This window comes from Triplophysa dalaica, chromosome 17 (assembly GCF_015846415.1).
Source record: "Triplophysa dalaica isolate WHDGS20190420 chromosome 17, ASM1584641v1, whole genome shotgun sequence".
NCBI lineage: Eukaryota > Metazoa > Chordata > Actinopteri > Cypriniformes > Nemacheilidae > Triplophysa > Triplophysa dalaica.
The window spans coordinates 5,044,531-5,067,423 of record NC_079558.1 but is presented as its reverse complement, the minus strand read 5'-3'; the positions used below and the strand labels follow the sequence as shown (position 1 = coordinate 5,067,423).

At 38.6% G+C, this 22,893-nt stretch overlaps 1 protein-coding gene across 1 annotated transcript in view; it reads left to right on the top strand.

Annotated features, from left to right (window-relative positions):
- Nucleotides 1–22,160, top strand: part of ablim1b (actin binding LIM protein 1b) — a 48,000-nt gene extending 25,840 nt beyond the window's left edge. The window contains 22 exon segments of the mRNA XM_056772111.1: nt 4,340–4,427; nt 4,882–4,940; nt 6,849–6,926; nt 8,720–8,878; nt 9,033–9,098; nt 11,020–11,064; nt 11,486–11,524; nt 12,161–12,196; nt 13,163–13,292; nt 13,507–13,599; nt 15,234–15,326; nt 15,649–15,696; nt 16,740–16,886; nt 17,336–17,421; nt 17,597–17,720; nt 18,070–18,128; nt 18,237–18,297; nt 18,848–18,855; nt 19,228–19,278; nt 19,280–19,303; nt 20,583–20,663; nt 20,755–22,160. Of these exon segments, the coding sequence (XP_056628089.1) occupies nt 4,340–4,427; nt 4,882–4,940; nt 6,849–6,926; nt 8,720–8,878; nt 9,033–9,098; nt 11,020–11,064; nt 11,486–11,524; nt 12,161–12,196; nt 13,163–13,292; nt 13,507–13,599; nt 15,234–15,326; nt 15,649–15,696; nt 16,740–16,886; nt 17,336–17,421; nt 17,597–17,720; nt 18,070–18,128; nt 18,237–18,297; nt 18,848–18,855; nt 19,228–19,278; nt 19,280–19,303; nt 20,583–20,663; nt 20,755–20,868 (1,689 nt within the window). The 3' untranslated portion in view covers nt 20,869–22,160.
- Nucleotides 22,161–22,893: the final 733 nt, after the last annotated feature.

Sequence of the window (22,893 nt, the reverse complement as noted above, 5' to 3'; positions counted from 1 at the left end):
AAGTCTACTATTGTGTCATGACAATCTGTAAAGAATTTGTACAAACTTCTTAGTCTCAATTTTCTCTCCAATAAATCTCGCTGTCATAGAGAAATATTTAAAATACGAAATCCCCAAGCTGGTCCCTTTGGGATTTTTATGTTCACTATTTTATAGCCGTGTCAGCTTGTGTCCAGATTGTTCCAGAGTCGTGCACTTCCGCTCACACTGAACATCTGTGGCCGGATCCCCTGTGAGGGTCTCAGCAGTTTGACTGCATATACACATGCACACAAGTCTCAACATCTCATGTCATGGCTGAACTTAAATCTTAAAGAGCTGCACGCATGCTTCATTCATCAAACACATGAGAACAGACTCTGTCCCGGTGGGAACAGAGCAGAGACCCAGAACCATCAGCGTTGGAGCCATTCCAAGGTCTCGCCCCAGCTATTGTGCATGGGACGGCCCCGTTCAGGCCGGTCCCCTCTAATAGGCTGAGAGAACAGTGAGGTGGGTTGGGAGGGTGAAATTTAAGAAAGTTCTCAAGAAAGTCAGAGGGGAAGATTGAAGGAATTAGAGAAATACTTTCGTAAGAGAAGGAGAGTGTAAATTAAAGTGAAAAGGAGGATTTGTAATACAAGGCCGCAGGTCTGGGGTGCCATACGAGCAGCCTGCCAAAGGTAAAGTTATTTCAGCTGACTTCATAGAAGTGATTAGAAACATTCTTATCAGACGTGATGTTGTTTGAAAGCATTTGACTAACACGTTTGCATGTTCTGCAAACGTGTTTGCATGTTCAGTTCTGTCATGATGTTTGTTTTGGGAATATGGTATATTCAACTGTGTGTGATTCTGCGTAAGCGTGTAGATGATGTTTATCAACGAAGAATTTCTTGCCTGTTTAGGTGATGATGGTCACTCTTTGTCAACATGATAACACTGACCTGTCAACCGTTTATTAGTTAGTTGTCATATTTCTGCACACACACAATCTCTGTCTACACTTATGCACTCCAGCATACTACTTGTATTTATGGGGCTGTGTGCAGTCGCAGATGGCGAAGGGAAGTGCATTGGAATCTTATGTATGTGTGACCGCAGGACATCAAAGCTACAGGCCTATCTATATTAATCCAAGCAGATACGTGTAGAATTTTGTTCTGATGTTTAAAGCAACAGATGCCCTGAGCTGCAGATGGAATCTCACTCGTGCCAAAAAAAGCCAATCAGATTTAATGGTGCGGGAATGGAGCTTATTAATGCTGCTATGGAATGCTGGGATTTTTAGATTTTAGGTTTTGACAAGAATCACGACTTCAGTTAGAAGTTAGCTATTAGGGAAGGAGAGCACATATAGCGATGCAATAGCAGACACGTAGACTTATATTTAAAGAGATAGTTCACGCAAAATTGTTTATGCACTTTCATGTCTTCCCAAACCTGTGTGACTTCCTTTTTCTGAGGAAAACACAAAAGAAGATATTTTGAGAAATGTCTCAAAATATGGGTTGTGTGTCCACTGTCCATACAATGGAAGTCAGTGGCGGCCAATGATGTTCGGTAACCAACGATCTTCAATATATATTGCTGTGAGTTCTGCAGAAGAAAGAAAGTCATGCAGTTTTGGTAAGACACGCAAGCAAATGAGGATTTTTTTATCAATTGTAACGAACACACTAACTGAGTGTGCAATGTGTGTATTCTGTCCTGTCAGCTTCTATATGTCAAGCGTGAAAAAGTTATTTAACAAAGCGGTATTTTCCCTCCCATTAAATCTCACTGATGAGGTTTATCCCAAAATTACAAGTCTGTCAGAACAGCTGGCCATGCACTATCTCTCCACACACGCTCACAGATGCAGAATGCGCTCTTTCTGTTTTTCTGCTGGCTGATTTTGTTCTAACAATGCCCAAATATCTTAGCAAAATGCACCTTGTCAGGTTGTCTGGTTCTTCCTGATTTGTAGAGTTTATTAGTTTTCAAAGAATTGTATATTGTTACTGACTGCTGTGCCTGGTTTGATATATTTAGACACACTTGTTACTGTAGCTTGTTTGACCAGTCGCCTAGAAACGTGACCCAATGAAACACCCGCCTTAATCTCACAAAGTTGTCATTTCCCCTTGCTTCCTTTAGCTGTGATTCCTGCACGCTGTTTTCTCTTTCCCCATCTCCCTGGCCCCGTCTTCTGTCCACACCCCTCCATCTGGGCTGACGCACAGACGCGGACTGTTCTTGGCCCCCGTTCCTCGCAGTTATCTGGTCGCCCTTTGTTTATAGTGTTGGCTTGTCTGATGCAATAAGAAATAAAACGATGGCTGTCTGCTTCAGACTGCTAAAGAGAACATGTTGTAACTGGGGTTTGTGTACTGGAAAAGTTTTGCAGGATCTTGTTGCCATGGGGAGGGGGCCACGGGAGCCGAGGGGTCACATCTGTGTGAAATCATGCGTTTCAGCAGCATTGCCTCATAGTTCAAGACAGCGGTACACTATGGGATGTTTCCCCTGCGGAGGAGCCAAACGGGCGACTCCCTCCTCAATGCTCAGAGCTCCAGCTGATAAAGGAACAGCCAAACAATTGAACTGTGTGTTTGTGTGAGGCTCCACCTGAAAAAAGATAAACAAACACTTCGGTTTCTTTGATTTTTTTATTTTAAGGTAATTTTTTTGTATCATTTTCATTGATATACGCTAATATAACTATATAACCACAGCATTTACAACAAATATTTTTCTTTTATTTAAAAAACTGAATCAATGTAATGATGCAATTTTTCATGCAATTCTGAACCTGTATGACGTTCTTTATATATTTTGAAGAATGTTGGTAACCAAGCAACATTAGCCTCCATTGATTTCCATCGTATGTACAAAAAACCACTGAGACATTTTTGGTTTTGAACAGAATTGTTATTATTGGGAGAACTTTAACACTTTTATCCCTTGAACGACTTTATCAGCATTATTGAAGCAAAGTGTAAATCAGAGACGCTATTTAAAAATCTGTCTTAACATTCTAATACGTTAAATTTGTGAGACAGGGAAGGGTCCCCGGACAAGTCTAGTAACGCAAATATTTGTGTATCTAAAGAAAAAGTGTGTTAATGTCACCATATTTATTATAAATATTGTCATTATTTGATACATCACCCCGCACTGACAGCTAATGTAAATTTAAGAGGAAAACATATCATATTTTGGGCAAAATTGTGTTTAAGAAGGGGAGTTCATAGAGAGAAGTGAAAGAGGAGATGAAAGATACAAATCGAATATGTTTATGGAAACGAATAAAAAAGCTACGAAGACAAAGCATTGCCTGAAGGAAACACTGTTTTAATGAGATTTTGAAGGATGTCATCAATACTCCCACAGCTAGCTGAAACCAGCAGAAGGATGATGAAATATCAGATCAGCTGTGTGCTACCTGCCCAAATGTGTTGATCTCACACATACAATACCATATGTATATCATGTAGGACGTACATTGGTTCGACCTGTTATATGAGCTATATGTGAGCAAAAGTTGATCCATCAACATTTAATTCTCAGATTAACGTTGTATTTTTCTGCTTGTGGGTATGAATGACATGTAAACAAATGCACAAATGTTTCCCAGACCTCTCATATCAACATTGCAGCTCAAAGACTAATACTTGAGAGCCTATGATGTCAGAGCTGCGGTGTAGTGGTTAGCAAGCTGTTGACAAAAATATTGGTAACACTCTTAAAAATAAAGATGCTGAAGGGTTCTTCACGGCGATGCCATAGAACCATTTGTGGTTCCACACAGAACCATTCAATCAAAGGCTCTTTAAACATCCATCTCTTTCTTACCTTTTTCATAACCTTTTGTGTCTTCGAATGGTCAAGGCTCCTTATGGAAACATTTGGACAAAAAGGTTCTTCTATGTCATCGTGAAGCACCTTTATTTTTAAGAATGTATGTTGAGTCACATGTTCAACATGGATCTTAAGGCAAAACCAGGTAAAAATGACTGTGTTCGTGTCTGTGTGTGTACCTTTGCGCATTGCAGTTGTATTGTTGTCATGACCTTGAAACATCCCAAGGTTCTGTGGCCAGGCAAGAGGATAGTGTGCACTGGGGATCTTATCTTTGGTAGAATTCATTCACTAAAACCATGAAGTGATGCAGAACAGAAGACAGAAAATAAGGGACAAAATGAAGGACAGAGATTTAAAAGTGAAACCACAGCTGTTCTATTCACCAACAAGCCATTATACTTTGTCATAGCTGTTAACACATTTTTTCGGTCCGTTTTAGCCTCTTTGTGCTCTCGCCTCTTTGAAATGTATTTCTTCCTGTTCTTAAATAACGCTTGACCTTTGCCCCTCACAGGCAGGAGATAAGCACTACCATCCCAGCTGTGCACGATGCAGCAGGTGCAATCAGATGTTCACGGAGGGAGAGGAGATGTACCTGCAGGGTGAGTGTATATCCAAGCCTCCTTGAATGGACAGTTTACCCAAATTTGTATAAACTTCTTTGTTCTGAAAAAAGATATTTGGAAGAATGCTCTAAACCAAACAGTTCTTGGCCACCAATGACTACCATAGTAGAGAAAATAACAATGGTAGTCAGAAGTGACCTAGAACTGAATCCGAAAATCTTCAAAGTACCTTCTTTTGTGTTCAAACTTATGAAGCAATTTTTTGCGAGGGTGGCAAAAATCTGTTTGGTTACAAGCGTTCTTACAAATATCTTTTTCTATGCTTATCAGATCAAATACATTTTACAACTTCTCCTCAAAGCTGAACTTCAGTTGATTCTCTATGCAACATGCACACAAATGTTTAAATGTGTTAATAAATTATTTGTAAGGGACATCATGGACATAACTAATGTACTGTAGGCAACCCACTCTGTTTGTCTGTTTTCAGGTTCTACGGTATGGCATCCAGACTGTAAGAACAGCAGTAGAGTGGAAGAGAAGTACAGAGTGAGTGTCCATTTATTTTAACACTTCCTGTCTGTTACGACTCACATAGTCATAATCTTAGAAATACAAAACTCTTCCTTCCAAGAAAACAATATCAGCCTATTATAAGAGAACAACAGACATCCCTGAGAGACATCTTGAAAAATGCTCACAATCCCTTGTTATGTTTGTTGTACCCAAACGCCCCTAATGATTCCAGATTTGTTCTCTGAAGTTTAAATTCACAAAGAGAGAGTGTGTGTGTTTGTCCATTCTGTTGTGATTCTCCTCCTTAGGCAGCTTGGCAGCGTCCTAAAGGGAAACCCAGTCCGTTTGATATCTTTTACCCACACTCTCAGATAAAGACCCGGGGCCCAGGTGGCTCTCGGCCGGGCCGGCGTCCCCTGAGCGGGCGTGAGGTTTGGAGTCTTCTGCTCTGCACTCCCTCCAGATTGCAAAGCTTCCAGCTAATTCAACTTCCACCGACTGTCTTGCTTTTCTTTAAAGCAAGACCACGCTGCTGCGTTTTGATCTTAATTTTAGTTCAGTGGTTCTCACAGCACTGCACATTTGTATGTGTCTCCTACTATTTGAATCAGGTTTGTTAAAGGGGTCGTTCACCCCAAAATAAAAAACTCTGTCATAATTCACCCTCATGTCATTTAAAGCTGTAGTATATGACTATATTTTGTTGAACACACAAAAAAAGATATTTTGAGAAATTACTGTGGTTCTGTGGCCACACAATGGAGGTCAATGGGGGTCAGTTTTGTTTTGTTAGAAACGTTCTTCAAAATATCTTCTTTTGAGTTCTACAGAATTATAACAACGTGTCTACACATGATACGGTGCCATGCGACAAAAGACAATAGAACATATTAGAACCCATTATATATAAAAATTGATGCGGAGCCGGCGCACCGGTCCCGTCCGGTATGGACACATTGTGAAGGTCATACAGGTTTGAAATGACATGAGGGTAAATAAATGATGAAAGAATTTCCATTTTTAGGTGACATATTCCTTTAAATAAGGAAGACATGGAAAACGTGTAGTGTGCAGTTGAAAACAACTTTGTGAACTGATTTTCCCCTTCCCAGCACGCATACACGATAAGAATACGCTTGCTCCTCCTGCAAGTTACTTGACTATTCTTATAGAGATGTTATAACCACTAGAAATCATAACGTCATGTGCTGAAAAATAAATAAATCAAAATCTGACACGTATGTATGGGTTATTGTGCAGATGACTTTAGATGTAGCAAACAGTAGAGTTAGTTGAGCACTGGCTGAGTTTTGCTACGGTATGATGTCACAGTGTTTCTTTGTGTGTGATGTCATATCCTGCCTTTTCCTCCGTTTACAGCCCCTCCCAATCTCAGTAACCTCTCTGCACCAATCAGAAAGGCAGGTACTGTATTCTGCTTCTGGCAGCAGAGCGGGAACGCTGAGTGTTTTGCAACTTGTGTACTTATAGTCACCCACCAGCAGAGGACGGACCGCTCAGGCCCTTCCTTCTCCAACGTCCTCATAACAGCCTGTGTGTCATTGCGCTTTTAAGACATGTGGCCTAAACCTCTCACTGCTCCATTCACCATAAAGGAATGACGGTTGGCTGACTCTACACGCAGAAAGAACTCAGATATGAGCTCTTGTTGTAGAATTTTACACCTTTCATACACAATATTGATCCTAGAAGGTGTCCAATTTAGGTGTACACTAAACCAAGGGTCATATCTGAGGGGTTGGCTGCGATGGCTGCATTGGTTGTCTGACTTGAAAACTGCATTGTGGGAAGGCTTGCATATATGTGGTTGCATTGGAGGTGGCAGCAGTCCATAGGCAAAGGATACCATTTGGGACCAGACCTATGAGTGTGCGTATTTGTGCTAGATTATTTCTAACACAGCTTCTCGTTCTCCCGCAGCCCACAGGGTCATCGTCTGAGAGTATCTGTTCCAGACCTGGTTCGAGCATCCCTGGATCTCCAGGTCACACAATCTATGTGAGTCCCACCTATCGGCGCCCTCAGTCGTTTCCTGAGTCTATCACATCTTACCACTCGATGCGCAATGGATTCTGAGGCCGATACGTTTCAGAATCACTCTAGAAACAAACACCTGGACATTCAGGGAGAGACAGGATGATGTGTCATCTTTCGTCTACTGTCTGCACAAACCTGTTCTTATTTCTCAAACATCTGCCTTGTATTTGACACGCATTCTGCACCCATCTGCTGCAGCATCTTTAGCATTGCAAACAGTCACAAAGAACTTAAGGAATAGTTCACACAAAAATAAAAATTTAAAATAAAATTGTTTACATCATATCGTTCAAAACCTGAATTTGACTCTTTCTTCCGTGGAACACAAGAAGATATTTTGAGAAATGTTTTGTGTATATATAATGGATATCATTGATATCAGTTTGGTTACCAACATTCTTAAAAATATTTTTTTTGTGATCTGCAGAATTGAAATAGTCATACAGGTTTGGAATGACATGAGAGTGCAAATGTTGAAAGAATTTTTTGGTTTGGGTGAAATGTTCCTTTGTATGTTGTGGGCTCTTTATCGACACCTGTGATTTCAACATAAAATTGCAAGAACCTATTAAGAACATTTTCTTTGTCTTTGCTTACTGGGTTTATTTTTTGTAAACAGAAACCTAAACTTTCCTTCTAAATTATTTATTGAATTATATTGAATTAATAAAAAATAAGAATTGTAAGATTAAAAATATTACACGGTTCTACTTCAAATGTAACATTTTCAATGAGAAGTTAAAGTACCAAAATTAAAGGGATAGTCCATTAAAAAAATCTGAAATACTCCAGTCGATCCAAATTTATATAAATTTCTTTGTTCTAATAAACACAGAGAAAGATATTTGGAAGAATGCTTGTAACCAAACAGTTCTTGGCCACCATTGACTACCATCGTCAGAAAAGTCAAAAGTGGTAGTCAAAAGTGCCCAGAACTGTCTGTTTTTTACTGGGGTTCTTCCGATACCGATCAGAAATGCTACAGATAACACATAAAATTCTGGTATCGGTAACAGCGAGTACTTGAATCCAATTTCTCAAACAGGACCTGATTATGTCTGCTAGCTTTGCTTTGCGACTTGAGAAAATTAAATAGCATTACTGTCAGATAATAAAAATACTCTAGTTTACTGTATTTATTTGTTCATGTTTTATTAAGGGATAAGTCTGAATCACATCATAAAATGATTATATCAATTCATACAGGGCTAATAGTACAGTATATACTGCTGTGTACAGATACACACGGAGGTATTGGATCAGTACTTGGTATCGGTCGATACCCTGAGCCCATGTATCGGAATCGGTATCTGGAAGGGAAAAAGGGTATCGCAAGATCTCTATTTTCTACATTCTTCAAAATATCTTCTAAAAAACAGAACAAAGAAATAAAAAAATGCACTCCAAGTATGTTCCTTTATGTTCATCAGTAGAAAGAAATCTATACATATTTGGAAAAAGTTAAAACGGACAGAATCAATTAATGCTCAATTAACAACCAAGTGTTGAGTTGGTTTGGTGCTTGGAAAGTGTTCATTTTGAACCCTCTAATAGCAACATCTATAAGATGTAGTTCATCTTTCCCTACTGTATGTTCCACCCTTGTGGTGACCTGTGTAATGGGCTGTGCCTCTGATTGGATGTGATGTGGATGACCTTTGACCTGTGCCGTGACCTCTTCCTCATCGTCACATTTTTTCCTTTTGTGTGTCCACCTGTGTTTCCCCTCCCTCCTCGTCCTCTCTTTCCTCCAGGCAAAAGTAGACAATGAGATTATTGATTACAAGGACCTAGCAGCCATCCCCAGAGTAAAGGCCATTTATGACATAGAGCGTCCAGACATGATTTCATATGAGACCCTCCATTCCACCACCTCTACCCTGGACAGACAAGGAAAGCACACCCCAGGAGAGGTAACCGTTACCCATATGTAGTTGCTATCTCATAAACAAAAAATTTGCTATCATGACATAAATTGGTAGCTATAATGACAGTTAAAAATATATTTTTAAGACACATGCAAAAATATGGTGATGCTATATATGTTCAGTTTCTCTTTTGTACTAGAGTTGTCAGAGCAAAGCGTCAACTAACATCAAATCTGAAAGTGCAGATAGTCTGTCTAAAAATTGTGTAAGCAGTCCATTCCTTCACAAAACAGTACATATATGTGACCCTGGATCACAAAACCAGTCTTAAGTAGCACAGGAACATTTTAAGTAAAAGTCAAAAATACATTGTATGAAAATACAAATTTTCTCTTATGCCAAAAATCATTAGGATATTAAGTAAAGATCATGTTCCATGAAGATATTTTGTAAATTTCCTACCTTACATATATAAAAACTTTGTTCTGTGAGTGGATGTCCTTCCACAGTGCCCCTATCAACAACTTCGGCAATTTTATTCATATTTAGATATTTTTGCACTCTCAGATTCTTGAGATTTAGGCGGTTGTATCTCAGCCAGATATTGTCATATTCTTTCAACTTTATTTAGCTTTCAGATTATTTAAAAATCTTAAATCAGAAAAATTAACCCATAAAACTGGTTTTGTTGCCCATGGTCACATATAGCTGTGGGAAAAAATGTGACCATTCAAAATTATATTCAGTTTTCTGAATTTACTGTTTATAGGTATGTGTTTAGGTAAACTATCATTTTTGTTTCGTCCTGTGAACTACTAACACAATTTCTTTGAAATTTCAAATAAAAATATTGTTTCTATTTGAATTTATGTGCAGAAAATGAAAACAGGTCAATATAACAGAAAAGATGCTCTGTATTTTTTCACACCTCAAATACTGCAAAGAAAACTTTTAGCCAATACAACAGTAATATTTGTACATGTATTTGTGAAAAGTGCAAAAAACAAAATGTTCACGTGTCTTGTCCTTCTGTTAGTCTTTCACATTGCTGTTGGATGACTTTATGTCAACCATGAAGTTTGATTTTGCTGAGATTAAACAGACCACATTACATATAGAAATGCTGATTAAATAATAATTTGGAATGGTCTCTTAATTTTTTCCGCGGCTACCTTACAATGGCCCAAAAGTATTAGAATACATTAGCTGTACATATATACACGACGAATTTCTGTGTATTTGTGTCAGTCATGATGCTTTTTCTGCTACAATTTAGCATCCAAATACCTTAATCATACAAATGTATTTTGCAATCTGTATTTACATAAAAGTATAAAATGATGCAGAATTACATATAGGAGAATTGTAACTTCCGAATAATACAGTCTTCTTAACTAAACCTGCATGTATGGCTTTTCCCTTTAAGTCGGGCCTACACTGTGCGATTATAGCTAAATTCTATTTGTTTATTTGCCTGTTATTGCATAACAACTGTCAATGTATGAGTCAATCCCGTACAATGTGAAGCTGAAGCTTATCCAGTCCGATCATTGAGCTGCAACTGCTTTAACCAAGCGAAACCTTCAGAATGGCGACCAAAATTTCTGTTCGAAAATCACTCAACTGTCCAACTGCCATTCACCAGATGTTAATCGCTTTTTATTTCCATGATACACTGTACGAGAAACGACCCACAATTACAAGGCTGAAATTTGTCCAAAAACAGTTTAAATTCAGACAAAATATTACACTGTGCATGCCCGACATTCTCTCTACCAAACAAACGTCCATCGTTCTGATGCCCCTCAGTAGCTCTTTGACCCCATTAGTGTTCCCCCATTGGTTGAGTTTCCAAGGCTGTCTACAGATCGCATGTGAGATCATATTTAAAAGTACAGTGTTCACATTGTATATTGCATGTATTTGTGTGCCCATGTGAGCTGTATGTCCATGCATGAAAAGAATGTTTGAAGATGTGTTTTATTGACTGTGAATGCTCTTTGGGTTCCCTCTGTTACATTAAACTTTGCTCTGTTGTACATCACAATGCCTAAAAGCCTTCTCTGTGTAGAGATAGCAGTGTAACAGCAACAATTAAAATCTCACCCAGACTGTGGCGCTGAAGTTGCACAGGATTTTAACTGTCGGACAAGATCGAGTAACTGAAATCCTTTCCTCCTCCACAGCTTGGCACAGCATCAGGTGGCAGCCCCCTAAGAGGCCGAGCCACAGTAAGACCACTGACACAAATCATTTGTTTGTGGATTACCTCCAAACAAACTAACATGAACAGACTAACATAAATTTATCTTAATCCAATACGTGCCAACATCGAACTCTCACGTCTAGTTTCTGTCATCTCATTGGCCGCTTGTACTCTCATCTGATTTGCCGCATTGTGCATTACTTCAATGTCTCTAGATTTCCCAAGTGACTATGAAATGAAAAGTAAACTAAACCCACTGAACGTATTAAGCCAATGCTTAACAATGACATTAGACAGCCTCTAACTCTGCAAGTGCTTCTGTCAGTCGTCTTTCACCACTGAATTCATTACTTTAAAAGCATTATGTGTGCATGTTTGCTCACAGAAAACCAACTGACATAAAATCATTTATTTTTAGTGATTAAGTTTTGTGTCCACATTCCCAGACCCTGCCACAAGACCCCTCCACACTGTCCACCGAAACAGTAAGTGTCAGAGATCATGAACCATGCTGGTGTCAGGATACAGGAAAGCATTCACAAGCTGTTTCTAAGAAGCACATTTGTTGTGAGAATGTATGATTGTGTTCCTCTCTCTGGGTGAATCTCACCAAGAACTGTCTGGGACACATTAGAAAATTCCTGGGTTGTGTGACTGTTCAAAAAATAAGCTTGTTGCAAAATATTTTTTGTTCGATTTGTTTCCCAATTCGATCATCAGTTCAGTTTTGCTTTATTCACACAATGTGCTTCATAAACTAAGCAGGGCATTTGCACGTATACATACTCTACTGGTAAAGTATTGTCCACAATTGAACATAATCCCATTCTGAATGACTTTATCGTGCACATTATCTGGAGATGGAGATGGTGGTCTAGTGGGTTAAACCACTGAACTGATAAATCAAAGGTTGCTGGTTCGATCCCAGCAGCCACCACCAGTGTGTCCTTAAGCAAGACACTTTACTCCATGTCGCTCCAGGGGGATTGTCCCTGTAATAAGTGCACTGTAAGTCGCTTTGGATAAAAGCGTCTGCCAAATGACTAAATGTAAATGTAAATGTAAATCTAGCACACCGATTCTGATGCATACTTACAGTACTTGCTCCTCTTCTCTTCCAGTCTCCGAGGACGCTGTCTCCCACCCCTTCTGCTGAGGTCAGAGACTGTTTTATGATGCTTATAATCTGTATTCGTGTTACAGGAATGTAGACTGGACTTTACATAAATCACAAATTAGCTATTCAATCCAAAATTCAAGTACTTCAAAGAAAAATTCAGTAAATTCAAAGAATTTGTGCATTAGCCAACATGAACTAACAATATGAACAATACTTCTACAGCATTATATGAGCAGTTCATGATAATTTGAACATTTACAAATATATTTTTAAAGTCCAATTTTGTAACTGTTAACATTAGTTAATGCACCAGGAGCTTAGAGAATTAATTTTACTGACATAAACTTCCAGTCAATATATGAAAATTAGCAGCATCTAGGTGTGAGGTTGCGAATTGCAACCAACGGCTCACTCCACCCCTCCCCTTCGATGCACTACGGTGGCTGACACAGAACAAAAATGTTATCACGTTTTTCGTTTCTTTGCAGAAGGACAATAACGTATTTACAAAACGCGCTTTGTAGAGCAGTTTGTCCGTTTAGGGTTACTGTAGAAACAACATGACGGATTCCATGTAAGGGGACCTGAAGCGTATGTAGATAGAAATAGGTCATTCTGAGGTAATAAAAACATAAAGCTTCATTATTTAATGTCTTTATACACCTCTGAAAACTTAGTAATGTATATTATATTTCATTTCTGTCAATATATCCTCCAAAAATGACACACTGGACCTTTAACATGAACAAGGATTAATACATGCTGAAGAATTGAATTGCTTATTGTTAGTTGATGTTAGTTATTGCATTAACTATTGTTAACAAATACAACCTTATTGTGAAACGTAACCAATAACAAAAAAAATTCTCATTACATCATTATTTACTGCTGATATGCTGATATTTTATTGCTGAACAATTTTGAAGAATCTTGCATCTATAAATCCATATTTGTATACAACAATTTGCTGAAACTTCCCACTTCGTGTGTTTGTATGCGACAGGGCTGCTATGACACGAGGGAACGCATCATTCAGCGATCCACCAGTCAGGGCTCTATCGGCTCTCCGGTCTATCACCGGCACAACTACATACCGCCCATATCCAAATCTCCACAGCACTTTCACAGACCAGGTGAGTCAAACAAAACGATTCATTGAAATTCTCCCCCTATAGGATTTCAGAGGATGTGGCCTTAACCCAGCTAAACATGTCAGCCCACCTCGCCTTGCCTTTCCTTGCATTCGGTTTCCCTTCCTCCCTCCTCTGCTGCTTTTCATCTTCTCTTTTCTCCTCTTTTTCCTTCTTCCTCACCTGTTCCTACTCCTCTTCCCTGAGCGGCCGGCAGGAATGCTGAAGCTCTGTTCTTCCTTACGCTCCAGCCACAGCGATACGCGCCCCACCTCCCCTTTCCGACATCACTTCCTCCCCCACAACAAAGGTAAGGCCCCACCGACCCCGTCGCCACACCTGTTCGGGTCATTCTCAGTGTCAATTTGTAAAACACAAGACCACCCTTCATTCGGGTCAGTGATTGAGTCTAAAGCTTGTAAGGCTGTGCCTTTTTTGTGGCGACACTGTCTGAGAAAGTTCTGGACTTGCTTGAGTGGCACCAGGATCTGTATGAAAACTTTGACATTGAAGGCTGTGTTTGGTCTGTAAATGCAACTGAAGCATATGTGGAATGCAAACGCACATGACATGTTCCTTGTATAATATCCCTTTCCTCTCCACAGATTCTTTCTGCATAGGTATGTCTTGGCTTTATGGCTGTTTTTGACTATTTGTGGCAGGTGCATGCTGGTTCCATTAAAACCCCTTCCTTCATGCTTTCATTCTGCCCATTCAGTGACATTTAACCAAGTTACTGTGACATTACTAATAAGCCACAAACTTAGTGAGCTGTCACAGAAGACCTGACTCAAAACAGATTTCAATAGATCCATTATACTGACCCAATGCTACTAGTATTTAATAATTGATTTTATGATAATTAATAATTTACACAATATTATTATTGTGGGCATTCAAAAAACAATGAATCAGAGTTATTATAGTTTCGTTTTCAGTTTTATTTTAGTTTTATAAATTGAATTATATTTTATTTGTATTATTTAATTTGTATTTATAGTTTAGTTGATTTATAGTTTTAAAAATATTTTTAGTTTTCGTTAATTTTAGTTAAATAGTTTTGTAATTATGTTTATATAAATCTTTATTTTATGTTTAGTTCAATTTTTAGTTATTCATTTTAGTGGCAATTTCAGTCCACTCCTGAGGCAGCATTTCCAATGAATGTGTAATATTTCAACCAATATTTTGTTTGATTTTAATGAACATAAATGTTTAGTTTTAGTTTAAGTTAACAGTAATAGCCTTGTTATGAATAATTCTAGATAAAATATTAGATTTTTTTTTACATTTCTCGACAATTAAAGTACCTTACACATTAATAACGTAAAACTTTAAGAAAAGCAATAAAGATTTAATCTAATAATAATAAAAAGATATCTATTGCTTTTATTATGTTGTTTATTATTATGCTTTTATCATGGAATTATGAATTATTACCACGTAGGCCTATTTCATATAATTAATCCCAAAATATTGAAGCTATATTGCATTAAATGTTGCTTATATGGGCAGGTTTTGAAATGAAATGCATAAGTTGCATGCTTATTTAGTATGTTTTCATCACAGGCAAATGAATCCTTATCCAAAACTATCCCTTCATTGGCTATTATGTCATAATACCACAAAAAAACACTTTACTAACAAGTGACTCTACTTTGTATTTTAAAGCTGAACCTTTGACCTTTTGAGTGCCCCTGTGTTCATAATTGTGAAGCGTCCGCATGTTGTCTCTTTCCACTCTATCATACCTGTTTCTCTTGTGGGGTCGACACACACGGTCCAATCTGTCCCACCCTCATCTCCCTTTTCTGTTCGGCCATCTTTCCATCAGTGAAGATATATTCCAGCATTATTCTCTCTTTCTTTCATTCTTTTGCTCTTTCATTTTGCTTTTTGATTTCTTTTTGTTTCTCCCGCTTATTCTCTTGTTCTTGTTTGGAGGCACTGAGCCGTCCAGTGGCCGGAGTTCTCCCCTTTCCTCTCGGCCGGCCACCCCGACCCTCTCTCTGACCCCTAAACATTTCCACATCCCAGGTAGGAGCTGGAGCGTCCATGAGTACATGTGTCCTTCCCGCTAATTCTGCCTCTAACAGTTGATTTCTATTCCTTTAATCATCTTTCACCCTCCTCCTCTTTTGTTGATTTATGCATTTGTGCTTTTTCATTGGTTTTAACAGTGGATTCTGTTTTGCTAAATACATGTATTAATGCGTGTAATTCACATAGAGTTCTGGTTCATGTTATATGCATCAGTTTTTCCTGAATCATGATCGACAGACAGTGAATGGATGATTGAAGCATATTATTTGTGACTGGGTTTGTATTAAAAGTATATTTATATATTTTCAATCCACAGACCAAGGCATTAACATGTATAGAAAACCACCAATCTACAAACAGCATGGTAATGTTGCTTAAAGTCCTTGAGCGAGAATTTCTGATTAACATTGTACAGTATATTGAAATATGCAGTATTGTATGTTGTGTATCTATAATCTATGTTTCTGATCTACGGTAGATATATACATGCATTTACATATACATACAGTATAATATATCATACATTGTATATCCATAAAACATATTAATAATACTTTTTTCAATATACTCGTGGAACACATAATACATTTTGTGCCATGTTTGTATATATGCATACAATCACTGACTATTTATTTGATTTATATATGTTTATGTGTGTTGACTCCATCCATCTATTAATGTGTGGTTATGATGATTGTCACGTCACATCTTATGTTTACATGTAAGTATCATTTGACGTCGTAATCCTCTCTCATCTCAAAATTTTGGAGTTTTTACTTTCTCTCCTATTTTTTCATGACTGACTCGCACACCAGAATAATCTGAAATTCCTTCTTCTTTAACAATCGCCGTTAAATTTTTATTCTGCCTTGTAACTGCATGAATTTATAGCTTGACAGATCCCATAACAATTTCACTGAATCCTCAGATGACTTATTTTAGTTACTTAGATTACTTTGTTTTAGTTTCTTGCTTACTCAGAACTTCTATACACAAACTGAACAGCACACTTGAACAATAAGTCTTTGACTGGTTACAAATACACTTTACATATCTACATTTTCTTCTTGCTTGATAATATACAGCACTATAAATGTGCAAACACTTGCATGTGTGCCCGAAAAAATAAAACATTTTAAATTGTCATGTATCAAACATAGTGGTGGCCATTGACATATCATAGCATTTGGCAATATATTTTAATAAAAAATTATGTTTAAAGTAAACAATATGTGGCTAAAATATTAAAGCTTGTACATTAATATTATAAATATCAAGCTTTATTGTATCGTATTAATATTATTGTAAAACATGTCATGTTGAATTGTCATCGGCCAGCACTGTACTTACTGTCCGCCTATGAGATCCGGTCACTGATAGTATAGTTCCCCCAAAATACCGATTCAGATTCAGCTGCCCTGGCAGCCCAAAGCAAGTCTGCCGATGACATCATCAAATCATCCAAGTTCCCTGCTGCCCACGCCCCTCGACCGGAAGAAACCCCAAAGATTGAGACGGACTACTGGCCGTGCCCTCCATCCATCGCTGCTTTAGGTATGCCTCCGCCTCTGGCGCCTCCAGGCCAAGACCTGCATTACCAAACAGATGGAAGCCATTCGTGAACACTGATGTTTGAGACGATTGGATTGAATTCAGAGTTATCTTCTGTTCTACCTCAAGTCCTTTACACACTAATGTCTAAAAATCTGGGAGATGCTTTACTGTAGGATGCTATAGGTGGCTCCACAGACACATAAATCAAATACAGCCACTTGTCCAATCAAAAATCATTTCACGAGTCTTTTATTTCTTTGTTTATTTATGTTACCATTTTGTTCCATTTGATTTCCTTGTGCATAACAGCATTCATCCTCAGGTGGTCCATTGCAGGTTGCCATGGATACAGTGACATGGCATCATTTCAATCAGCTTAATCTTTTTCTTTCTATCTTTCTTTCTTTATGGTCACATTCCACAATGTTTTACTGGTCCTGGACTGGCAGGTTCAGATGGCCGGAGTCGCTCACAAAACGAAGAGGAGGAGGAGCATTTGAAACGCAGGCAACTTCAGGAAGAACATCTCAGCAAGGTACAGGGTGTCTGTTACCTATGTTGATCATTTTAGCTTATTTTTATATTCAGAATCAGAACCAGAAGAGCTTTGACGCTCACTGAAACATCATGTGCTGGTTGATAAACTAGTCCCTATGGATGCATAATATCAATGTGATGTCATGTGACTGAACCCCATGTTTAAATTGCAGATTCAGTCTGGTCTTGGGAAGCTCATTCTGAAGGAAGAAATGGAGAGGGAATTGACCAGAGAGAAATACACACGCAGTGTTGCCGCCCAACGCTTTGATTCCCAATACGCAAACTGTATCACAGGTACATTGACATCAGTGTGCGAAAACAAGCATGCGTACTTTGACAGGTACTTTTGACAAGTGATAATTTACCCGAAAATAGAAATTCTGTCAACACCCTCCTGTTATTTCAAGCCTTTAAGACTTTGTTTCGTCCGCAGAACACAAAAGATATTTTGAAGAAAGTTGGTAACCGAACAGCTCGGGCCCCATTCACTTCTATTGTTTGGACACAAAACCAATGCAAGTGAATGGGGTCCACTTAACAACATTTTACAAAATATCTTCTTTTCTGTTCTGGTTTAAAATGAGTTTTAATTTTGGGGTAAACTATCACTTTGATATAATAATATTTACGTCTGTTGTTGTAGACTCACAAAGCTCCAAAACATCATCTCTACCGGGATATGGACGCAATGGCCTTTATCGAGTAAGTCTCTACCACTCACCTGTATTTTATTAAATAGTTCACTGCTATAGGAAAGAGGAGAATTAAATGTAATTTATTGTGATTTATTTCTTATCTCTGTTCTTACAGCCGCAATCTACCGAACTTTCGCAGTATAACAGTTATGGGGATGTGTGTGGAGGACGAAGAGGTAATACAATGCTTCTAATCAGGGACGGATTATGACTTCAAAGGCCCCGGGGCCAGTTACCTTCAAGGGCCCCCTCCCACAATTTTTCTCTCATCTCTTAGCTGCGCATTCACAGTTATGAAAAGTGAAAGTTAAGATGATAATGAATATTAAAACCGTGAAACACACGCCTTTAATAAACTGTCAAAGATACACATATTTAATGCAACACATAAATACAAAAAGATTTCTCGCCATAAAATGCCCCTGTGACACATGTCTGTTAACATCAAATAATCAAGCAGAAGAAGTGCTGTAGTTTAATTAATAAGTTCAATTTAATTGAATTAGTTATAGTAACACAAATTGTTGGGTTTTCTATACCAAACTAGATAGCACAACCTTGAAGCCCTGGGCCCCCTCGGGCTCATGATAGTCAAGGGGCCCTAGGCACTGGCCCCATTGGCCCGGTCAGTAATCCATCCCTGCTTCTTATCCTCAAAATACCTCTGATAACTGGTGTCATTAAGTTTTAAGTAATTGAAATGTTCTTTTTTTTCTCTTTTTACAGATTTTAAGGTATGTGAAACCCACTTTAAGCACTGAGCATGTGCATCAGCTCTCATGCATATATATATAAATGAAACCATGCTACATGTAGCCTAACCGGAATGGCACTCATGCCCTCATTGCTATGCTTGCGTCTGAGCATTGAGCACAGTCAAAGATGTTTAACTTTGAAAAATCACCATCTCTCAGCACCGACGCTACATTACAAATCACATGGATGGTTGAGCTTCCAGCCTGTCTGGATCCACCTCCCTAGAGAGTATCGCACACAGGGCTATAGCTGTGAGGTCTAGACTGTTTCCCAAGACTCTGAATTCTTCTGAACAGTTTTTGCTTTCTTTTCTCATCATCTGCATCACGTGTATATGTTCTTGTCTGTAGCCCACCCAAGATGCCCAAGATTCCATTACAAGAATGGACAGGGGAATGTCCTATGCCTAATATGTTGGAATTTAAAGCAAGTATCCCAAATATTTTCTTTCATGAAAACTCAGTTTTTCTTCTTTTTCTTCCTGTAATACTCCTCTTGTCATCAGTTGGGATTGTAATTTTGGCTCCGATCTTAGACAATGGTCAGTGGGAGGAACAAGAGAAGCATATCTTGCATATCTTCTTAGTAGCTATAAAATCATTTAATCACATGACTGGTAAAGAGGGTTAACAACAACACAATAATATTTTGTTAAAGTGGTTGCTATAGTCACCAGAAGCCTGATTCTCTAAGAGCAAAAGTAAGATTCAGGTGTGCGCCCCAACTGGTAAGATTTAATAGCTTAAGTTTAATAGGCCTTCCCAGCAGCATAAAAGAGAGGAAGTCACTTCATTTATTTTTGACACTTAACTGTCCTCAGGAGTGCTAGCATTAAAAGCGCTATAATTCTTTCCTATGGATAAAGTTGGCAAATAAGCCCCCCCCCCATCCATTGGGGAAAACTAATTCCTATTGTTACCCAATCATTTTCTCCAGAAACACACATCTGAACACGCAACAAACGTTGCTTTGCATGTTAAGTACAAGTTAAATGAACAGTAAATTCCATCTGATGGAATATACTCGGTTACCTCTTGCTCTATTGATTCATCTGCACTGAATTAAATTAAATATTAGTCATTAATCCACAGATCAATACACAAAGCCTAGAAAATATTAACATATTTAAGTAGATATCATTTTCTGACTATTTATTGATTCACTTTATATGAATAGTAATGTGCTCCATAAGGTCTGCTGCTGACATATGTTCATTTTCCGTATCTATTATTATTAAATTCACTGAAATGCAAAAAAAAACGAATTTATATATTATTCTGAAAATTACTAAATGTAAATCTAAATGCAATATAAGTCGCTTTGGATAAAATGCCAAATGCATAAATGTAAATGTGACCTAGATCTATTTTTCATTTCCCCAATACAAAGTAACTCAAGTGACCTGGATTTGTTTTCTCGAATGCACAAATTATGACACATTGCCATCTACTGTTTATCGAATTAAAACCACTACATACTTCTATACTGCAGACCTTTACACATACTTTCCTACATTTGAGACACACGATTCGCTGCATGCTCACATCTTTTGCTCTGCTTCCACATGCTTTAGTATTGTGTATTCATTGTTAGAATGTCATGTCTGTGTGCATCATACCCTCATCCAGCTTCCAGCAATTCATTGTGTTTGGCAAATACCTCGCATAGCATTCTTCATAACAACACAATCCCTCCTTTTATAAAGGTGTACCCATGTGAAATGCTCACTGTCGCCAACAGAGGGCGTACTAAGCTCCCGAAGGACGTGGACAGGACGAGATTGGAGGTAACCTGAAGGAAGCTGATCAGTCGTCAATGGAAATGTCATAGCATCTATGAATAATTCGCTCTTGTTCTATTTCTCTTCTTATTTATAGCGCCACTTGACTCCCGAGACGTTCTTTGACACCTTTGGAATGGAAATCCACGAGTTTGACAGACTTCCGCTTTGGAAGCGCAATGATATGAAGAAGAAAGCGAAACTCTTCTAGATAACTGTGCATGTTTTAATTTATCAGTCACTCATATGATGTATAAGAGCTCTGATTTCCTTGTTTTTATTCTTTGTTGTTTTTTTTCGTATGCATTCAACATGCACAACAATTCTGCTTCACTAAGCCCACTCCTTATTTTTCCCGAATCGACAGTTTGATATGAACGTGAGGTTTCATTGAGCCGATGGTGTCCTTTGCACTCATTAAACCCGCTTCCATAGATTCCTCCTCCATGCACCTCTTATAAAACAGGACTGTGACTTTTTAGATGAGGGACCGGGGGCTGTCAGCGGGGCTCTCCCTCTAAACAGGCTGTTAAGGTGGTGAAGTTGAAGGCATCCCTGGAGACCCCTGCTGCTACAGACCTAACCAGAGCTTTCATGTGCGTTAAACTGGGGAAATGAGTTCTACTGAAGATGTTTCCACCTGCGGAGTCAAAGCCCCAAGGCTCATCCGAGTCCCGGCTCTGGAAAGCATTAGAAAGTGTTGAAAGTGAGGTCGGCGTTCGTTCCCATCAGACCTCTGCCGCCTGAACACAGTCTACAAAAACTAAACGTAAAGTAGCTCGCATGTTCTCGCCAAAGTCTAAAACAGTACCTGAGATAGATAAGTTCTTTATATACAATTCTTTTGTCTGATGATGTCATAAGAGGTTGTGGTGAATATTATGAATATTTAGAAAATGAAGCGTAAATAATTCCTTTTTAAAATGGTTATTGACGTCTTTCACCGCTAGAGGCCAGGCTCGAGTCACACTCGGATTGGTCCTCTTCTGCACAGTCCTCAGACAGTCTGTTTATTTTGACCACAGTTGGGTCCTTTCTGCAATATTTAATAGCATATCGTTTTGAATAAAGTAAAAAAAAGCTTTTGAAATGACTTCCTAGGAGGTTCCAATACTGCCACTGTGTTGCCATTGGGATTGACGGAGATGTAGCCATAGCATCTGTGCCGGGTGTTTATTCATACTGCTGCCGAATAATGCCGTTCCCATGGACTCTGTCTCGACTTGCAGACGTGCTATGGAATGCCGTCAGGTATTATTCCCGACAGCTTCCTGTATTCCTAACAGGGTTAATGACAGAGAGCTAGGACATATTACAGCATTGTGCTTTTATAGTCACAAAACACACAAGTACAAGGAGTGTGGTTACTAGAATCAGCCGTGTATGTCTCTTTAGAGTTGGTTTTGATACCCCTACTGTGTACCTCACCTTTTCTGTCTTTTTTGAGGGAAGGATTGGGTGTTAAAAGCTCTGCTGAGTAATAAAACTCTGCCTCAGAACGTATTCGTGTTTTTCTTTGACTGACATAATCGTTGCGGTGTGGGGCATGAAATATATGTCTCAAGAAATGGTCTCTGTGTGGATCGAGGGGCCCGTCTCACAAGTGGGAGGTCCGCCTGTTGAGTCACTTGGAAATCCCTGGGTGCTTTCCTTCCTTTTCTCTACGCCTGATAAATGGACCCTGCCGAATGACCCCTTTCCCACAATGCTCTCCGCCCAGGCTTCACAGTCAGTTAGACTCAAAACAAGACATGGCATCTTGATACACTCGAGCGCTTTCACTGCTAATTGTAGAACAGACATATTTCAGCAAAGTCAAAATTTGTTCAGCAAAATTTGTTACTGTTTCTAGTCATTTGTACCAATGTCTCCTAAGCAAGAACATTTGCCAAGTTCGACAGACTGTGAAAGAACACTCTTAAAAACAAAGGTGCTTAAAATGTTCTTCACAGCGATACCATAGAAGAACCTTTTTGGTTTCACAAAGAACCATTCGGTCAAAAGCACTTTAACAAACATCTTTTTTTTACTTTTTATAATCTGTAGAGCCTTATTTCGCCACAAAGAACCTTTGATGCCATAGAAGAACCTTTTGGTTCCATACAGAACCTTTAACATCTGAAGAACCTCTCTGTTTCAAAAAAGGTTATTTAGAATGCCATAGAATAACCTTTTGCTTCCACAAAGAACCTTTTTGGTTTCACAAAGAACCATTCGGTCAAAAGCACTTTAACAA